Raw genomic sequence first — 6748 nt, 5'->3', positions numbered from 1 at the left:
TGTATAGTTTATTCCATTATTTATTTCCCACAGATACTAGAGGTGTGATATGTTCTCAGAGGAAAAGCCTGTTCTGCAACTGTTACTTACTTTTTTAAACTATGTTGGAGATGTATATTTTATTGAAATTTTCAATTAGGATATTCATTTAATTGAAATATTGAGTTTTAAATCATAAATAATAGATATAAATATAATAATAAATTCTGTTGTAGCAATGGTGACAAAGCCTGTGAGTTATTGGTGAAAATTTTTGTGAACATTTTAGATCACTGCCCGTGAAGGCAGCACCACACCTGTTATTTGGGTTAGGGGTGTTACAGAGTCTCATTTGACTCATTTGACTCAGACGACTTCTGATAAAACCTGTTTTTCCAACCATTTGTATTTTGTATTGCAGATTTTTAAACCGGATCAGGTCAGATCGGATCGTCGTATTCACTTCCTGAGTCGAAGAATCGAGTGGAATCAGAATTGGGATCGACCGATTTGGATTCGAATCTGTCGATCCCGCCATTCCAGTTCCATTTATAAATCCATGCTTAAACTTGCTCTTTCTCTAATCTCTAGTTCTTTACCCGATTCGTTATGACAAATTCCTCTTTTTACCAAAAAAAGAAAGAAAATTTCTCCATCCTCTTTGGGTCGTTAGGTATTAGCTATTACTTCGCTTCAATACAAGAAGCAGGATTACAACTAGCTGAGGAATTAAAATGGCGAATAGCAGCTTTAGGGTTTGGTGGCTTTCCCCGAAAATGATCTCCGGCAGACATTTGGCACATCCGGTAAGGTGGATTCACTCTTACTAGTAAGCATTATCGAATAATATTTTCACATTTCCAGCTTCTACTCAGGTTCATAATTATCTTTCCTGTAAGATTGTAATCTGTTTGAAGTATAACCCAGCTGGGAAACAGGTAGAATCAGTAGATTAAATAAGGGAAAGTGAGAATATGAGATCAGTCCCAGCTAGGATATTGTGGGTGTTCTGGTTTCTTTTGGGCTTTGATTCAGAAGCAACATGGGTTGGGAGGAAGTTCTAGGAATTAGGGAAACAACTTTTTCTGATACAAGTATAACCCCTTCTCTGTATCTTTATGTGTGAATCCATGACTTTGTTCTTCAATGCCCAAAGTCATCATTTTGAACCTAATCTTCGAAAACCCTTTCTTTGTTCTGTTAAAAGGACACATTTCTCCCAACTTTGCCAACCCTCAACTGAAAATTTACCTCCAGATCACGGACTTATACTTGTTGGTGGATCTAAACTCTCTGGTCATGTTAACATTAGTGGCTCCAAAAACTCGGCATTGGCAATCCTTGCAGGGACACTCTGTTGTTCCAAAACTTCAAAGCTTCATAACATACCGGACATATCCGATACTAGAGAAATGTTTTCAATTCTGCAGTCATTGGGTGTTCGAGTCGAGGCATCTAATGGGGAAGTGACCGTGGACACTGACGGAATTCGCTCTGTTGAACCATGCCCGGAATCAGTCAGACAGACTCGGGGAGGATTTTTTGTCGTTGGTCCTTTGCTTGCTCGGTTTGGTGAGGCAGTGGTGGCACTTCCCGGAGGATGTGATATTGGTACTCGTCCTATTGACCTATACATTCGAGGGCTTCAAGCACTCGGTGCAGTTGTTGAATTGAGGTAAATTTACTTCATGGATTTTTAGCTTTCATAATTTGTTGGCTATGATCATTATTTGTCTTATTATTTTCTCTTTTAATTCCTGAAGGATGTTGAATTTTTATTTTGGTTGCTCTGGATTTTCCCCCTCTTATGTGTGTATTTCCAGAGAGCTAATGAAGTCATTATGTCTATGTATATAGTGGTTTCATGTCTAAACTTTTTAATTTTTCTTAAAACTTGTGCTACCCAGATGCTTTGGTTTGAGTACATGGTCACATAGTCTAACCATGTCGTCTTTGGTTAATCAATGGTGGTGGAATATTATACTGCAATGAAATTCTACTTGGAAAAATCTATTATATGAGCCATACTACAATATGCACGGCTGAGTCCATGTCAGGAGAATGGACCTAGGTTTCAAATCAAAGTATAAATTTATCTACATGTATTAGGGAAGTAATGCTAGACACAACTGCAGTTTGGAGATATTCATTTCTTCTCAACTTCTTCCAGAAATCTATGGTTTTATTTCTTGGCATGAATTACTTGGAGATCTGACAATTAGCATTTTAGTCATTTTAGAAGTATCTGTCTTGAGGAAAACTTTCCTCATCTTGTGACTATGGAGTGTGGATCAATTATCTATTCTAAATTGAGGCAAACTTTCCTCATCTTCTATGCAGATTTTTATGGTATTGGAGAAAATAATGCATGGTTCTGATCCAGCATCTCCACTATGAGAGTCATCGTCTTATATTAAGATGCTGCATATTATAGATGGGAGTCTCTTTGTAGGTTATACCATCTATTTGTTAGGGATTATGAATGTATATCTATTTACAATTCAATTCTGACAAAACAGAACTAGGGGTTTGGCTCTTTTTTTTGGGAGTGGGGGGAGTACTTTAAATAAGAACAGCCCCAAGCTTCTGAAATTCAATGATCATATCGGTTTATACTTTTTGTAAGCCACACTTTTCTGATTTATGCGAAAAAACCCGATAAACCATGGTCTCTCATCATTTCATTTGTGTGCTTTGAGGCTATGGCCATCCATTAGGCAGCCGTAGGGATTTCTTATGTGCAAGGGCCGTGTAACCATAAAGAACCAGCATGTGCTGTCTGGTTAAAGTCTTACTTCATCTGAACTCGGGTATTTCTAGCAATTATTAGCATGAGAATTCAATTGAACCCCATTTGAAACTTTTACAGGGATGGAAAAGTCTGTGCATTTGCTGTGAATGGCAAACGACTTGTTGGAGGGAAGTTCCATCTTGATTATCCCAGTGTTGGGGCAACTGAAACTCTCATGATGGCAGCTTCCATGGCTGATGGAGTGACTACGCTTTGCAATGTAGCCCAAGTATGATATGAATGTAATGAAGCTCTTTTCTATTATTGTTCTTAAGATTACAGAAGGACCATATCGCTGTTTCTGTCAAAACAATAATTGAAATGGGTGGTGCAACTGCATTTTTCTCTGCAGGAGCCAGAGGTTGTTGACCTTGCTTGGTTTCTAAATAAGAGTGGGGCCTGTGTGGAAGGAGAAGGAAGTGATACGCTGGTTATCAAGGGAAGGAATCAATTGCATGGTCCTGAATTCACCATAATACCAGACCGAATTGAGGCAGGTACATTTATGGTTGCTGCAGCCATTACACGTTCATGTGTCTCGATGTCACCTGTCATACCTTTCCACTTATCTTGTGTGATAGATAAGCTTTCAGCAGCTGGTTGCAAAATCATAGAAACCACACAAAACACCTTGGAGGTATGGGAGACTTTTTAGCTTCAGTTTTTACTCTTTTTTCCCCCCCTTTGAGATATGACGGGTGTTTGCATCACCAGATCTCTGCCTTGCCTGGGGATATTGCAAGAGATATTCGAGGTGTTCATGTTAAAACAGGCCCATTTCCTCAGTTTCCTACTGATCTGCAACCTCAAATAATGGCACTGCTTATGACACGTAATGGATCAAGTATTGTTGAGGAATCTGTTTTTGACAAGCGTATGGGCCATGGTATGTGGCAATTCTGTAATATTTAAGTGTAATTATTTAGATTTATTTATTTATTAATTAATTATTACTTTTCAACTTCATATGGCTTTTGTACCGTCGACCCCATTTAGTTGGGATAAGGTTGAGTTGTTATTGTTGTATGGCGTCTATACCATTAGAGGTATCCCGTGTCAAACAGTTCCAAGTTGAATTATGAGGTATATCCTCGTTTAGATATTCTACTTTTCCAGATCCAAAACGTTTCCTTCTTCTCAAAGCATATTTTGTTCATTGTTTTCCTTGTTCTCAAACATGAGCTGAATCATTACTGTTTTCATTTGTGCTAGTGAGAGAGCTACAGAAACTTGGAGGTAGAATTCAAGTTTGTGGAAACACTGCATTCATAAAAGGGCAAGATCACGGAAGGTACGCTGTCCTTACAACAGCTCTAAACTTTGCACATGAATGTAAAGGTGCAGTTGCAAATTTTTATAATTTATTTTCCTTCTTTTGCCAGTGCATTGTATGGTACTACTGTTTGTGCAACCAATTTAAGAGGCGGGGCTGCACTTATTTTAGCCGGAATGGCAGCAGAAGGAATTACAAAAATTGATGGTGTAGCTCACATTGATCGGGGTTATCAGAATCTAGATATGAAGCTTTGTTCCCTAGGAGCTAATATTAGAAGACTTATCAGTCTCCCTGTTTGTCAAGCATAACAGTTATACAAATTGGATGATTATGTAGAATGCAGATTGATCTTTGAAAAGAAAAACAAGAGAGAAGAAAAAGTAGTTCTTATGTACCAAGCGATGGCTTGATTCTAGTAGTTAGGCCTTGGTCCAATGGTAAAGGTACAAATGTTGTGACTTGGTGGCCAAGCGGTCGAAACAGCCTCTCTATGTTCCTAGGGTAAGGCTCGGTAGTTCTCGTTCCCCCGGACCTTCCACATTCGGGAGCCTCGTGCACTGGGTACACCCAATGAAATGCTATCTGAGCCATGCAATCGCACTGAACTAAAATGATCCTCCCACAAGGGCCCCCCAGCTAGGAAGGCTGCCTCTTACCGTAGATACGTGCGGTTTCAGTTCCTTATGACATAAGATGAAGATATGAGAATCGAACAGGTGACTTCTTGGGAGCCTGTTCTTTATCAGCAAGGCACCAACCAACTGAAGAAGTTGTCTTCTCATGACAATTCAAATTGGAAACCCATCATGAATTTCTCATTAACATGGTAAGTCTCCTGTTCGGAATTGCACAGGGTACAAGGGATGTTTTGGGGAGGTTCCCATGGAAAATACTTGTGCCCTTAGCAATTCCGAACATGAAACTGTTTGGCACACCTTTCTCTCGTGCGGCTTTTGAAGATGCATATGGGCTGCCAGCCCATTGGGATTTATATACCTCTGGCCTCCGTGCACCATCTTTCTAACAGCTTATTTTGTATTTCTTTACTATATTTATTATTCTATGTTATTTTATTTGGATCCATAGGAAATTAGGAATCGCATCATATTTAGGAAGGAAAAACCAAACCCTTATCAAATCTTAGGCCCGGCCCTTAAATGGATCAACCTCACCATTAACACGAGACCAAAACAGACCTAAACATCCCAACACCAATCACCACAAAATCATACCATATCCGGACAACTTGATTCCATTGGTAAAGAATGTTTGCCTATGCACATAATAATGGTATATGCATGTAGTGATCATAGACCCCCTTAAAAGCATTACAAGTTGGGCGGTGGGGATTTTGGATAAAAGGGAAAGGCATTTACTAATAGCTGACTATTTAATGAAGGAAATTCTATTGAAGGAAGCTGGGGCTCTTCTGCTTGGAACACAATAGTCACAAAGGCGATGGTCGCTGAAGGAAATTTGAACTATTTTGGAGGTCATCCAAAATCTCTCTTTTGATCTGGACAACTATTTTTGGCCCTCAAGTGTGGCACCACTATTTTTGTCTTTATATAAATTCATGCAAATTGTAATCTATAGAATTGAACCACTATCGAATCAGGTGGTTTATTTTGTCTCTATAGCAAGGGAAACATTAGCAAATGCTAGATTGACCGTGGCCACTCAAGCACCTAGATGTAATCAATCCCTTGTTTAATATAATCTTGTCTTAAAAAAAAAAAAAAAAGATGGTAAGTCTATGTGATAGATGATTTGACACCAATCTATTGATTAAGCTCCAACCCAAAACAATTAAGGGCTAGGCCTATTAATTATTATTAATAATGGCATATGTATGTAGTGATCATAGACCTCTTAAAAGCATTACAAGTTGTGCGGTTGGGATTTTAGATAAAGAGGAAAGGCATTTACTAATAGCTAACTATTTAATGAAGGAAATCCTATTGAAGGAAGTGCTGGGGCTCTTCTACTTGGATCATAACAGGCACAAAGGCGATGGTGGATTCTGAAGGAAATTTGGACTATTTTGGAGGTCATTTGAAATCTCTTTTGATATGGACAACTATTTTTGGCCCCCAAGTGTGGCAACACTATTTTTGTCTGTATATAAATTCATGCAAACTCTAATATGTAGAATCTAACCACTATCGAATCAGGTGATTTATTTTTTCTCTATAGCAAGGGAAACGGTAGCAAACACTAGATCGACTGCTACCAATCAAGCACCTAGATGTACTCAATCCCTTATTTAATATAATAATTTGTCTTAATTTAAAAAAGATGGTAAGTATATGTGATAGATGATTTGACACCAATCTATTAATCAAGCTCCAACCCAAAACAATTAAGGGCTAGGCCTATTAACTATTATTATTTTTAAAAGATAAAAAAGTCATTGCATTATGATCGATTTCAGAATTTAAAATAAAATTATGGAATACATTAGATACTACTATAAAGAGTGGCCAGTTTTTAAATTGGATTCTTACATAGCCACTTTCTATACGTCATTTGGTAGATCACGTAGAGCCCAAATTTTCAAGCCAGGTATGACTTAAATCCCTCATTCACATGGTAAGTATGGGTCAAAATAAAATTGGTTGTGTGGGAAGATAAAACTTTGCAAATATATGAAAATAATTAATTTTGAGAGGGTTTTTTTTTTTTTTTTGTTTGGCATCCTG

The 6748-nt window shown here is 38.0% G+C and overlaps 1 protein-coding gene across 3 annotated transcripts; it reads left to right on the top strand.

Moving 5' to 3' along the window:
- Positions 1-447: 447 nt before the first annotated feature.
- Positions 448-4444, top strand: LOC122070368 (UDP-N-acetylglucosamine 1-carboxyvinyltransferase-like). Of its 3 annotated transcripts, none has more exons than XM_042634514.1 (7): positions 448-1654; positions 2849-2999; positions 3123-3267; positions 3352-3407; positions 3485-3656; positions 3983-4061; positions 4153-4444. In XM_042634514.1, the coding sequence occupies exons 1-7, from the start codon at positions 1098-1100 to the stop codon at positions 4352-4354; spliced, it is 1362 nt and encodes a 453-aa protein (XP_042490448.1). In that variant the 5' UTR covers positions 448-1097; the 3' UTR covers positions 4355-4444. The 3 variants fall into 3 exon arrangements, with proteins under 3 accessions (XP_042490448.1, XP_042490447.1, XP_042490449.1); XM_042634515.1 differs by having other exon boundaries at positions 454-785; positions 1410-1654; positions 3123-3407; XM_042634513.1 differs by having other exon boundaries at positions 453-1654; positions 3123-3407.
- Positions 4445-6748: the final 2304 nt, after the last annotated feature.

This window comes from Macadamia integrifolia, unplaced genomic scaffold, assembly GCF_013358625.1.
Source record: "Macadamia integrifolia cultivar HAES 741 unplaced genomic scaffold, SCU_Mint_v3 scaffold90, whole genome shotgun sequence".
Lineage (NCBI taxonomy): Eukaryota > Viridiplantae > Streptophyta > Magnoliopsida > Proteales > Proteaceae > Macadamia > Macadamia integrifolia.
The sequence above is the reverse complement of the archived record's forward strand: the minus strand, read 5'-3'. Positions and strand labels throughout refer to the sequence as shown.

Bases quoted from the DNA above. Each gene is read 5' to 3' on its own strand.
- LOC122070368 (XM_042634513.1), top strand. From the start codon at position 1,098: ATGTGTGAATCCATGACTTTGTTCTTCAATGCCCAAAGTCATCATTTT. The intron at 3,000-3,122 runs GTATGATATGAA...TTTTCTCTGCAG, and splicing joins CGCTTTGCAATGTAGCCCAA to GAGCCAGAGGTTGTTGACCT. The intron at 4,062-4,152 runs GTACGCTGTCCT...TTCTTTTGCCAG, and splicing joins AAAGGGCAAGATCACGGAAG to TGCATTGTATGGTACTACTG.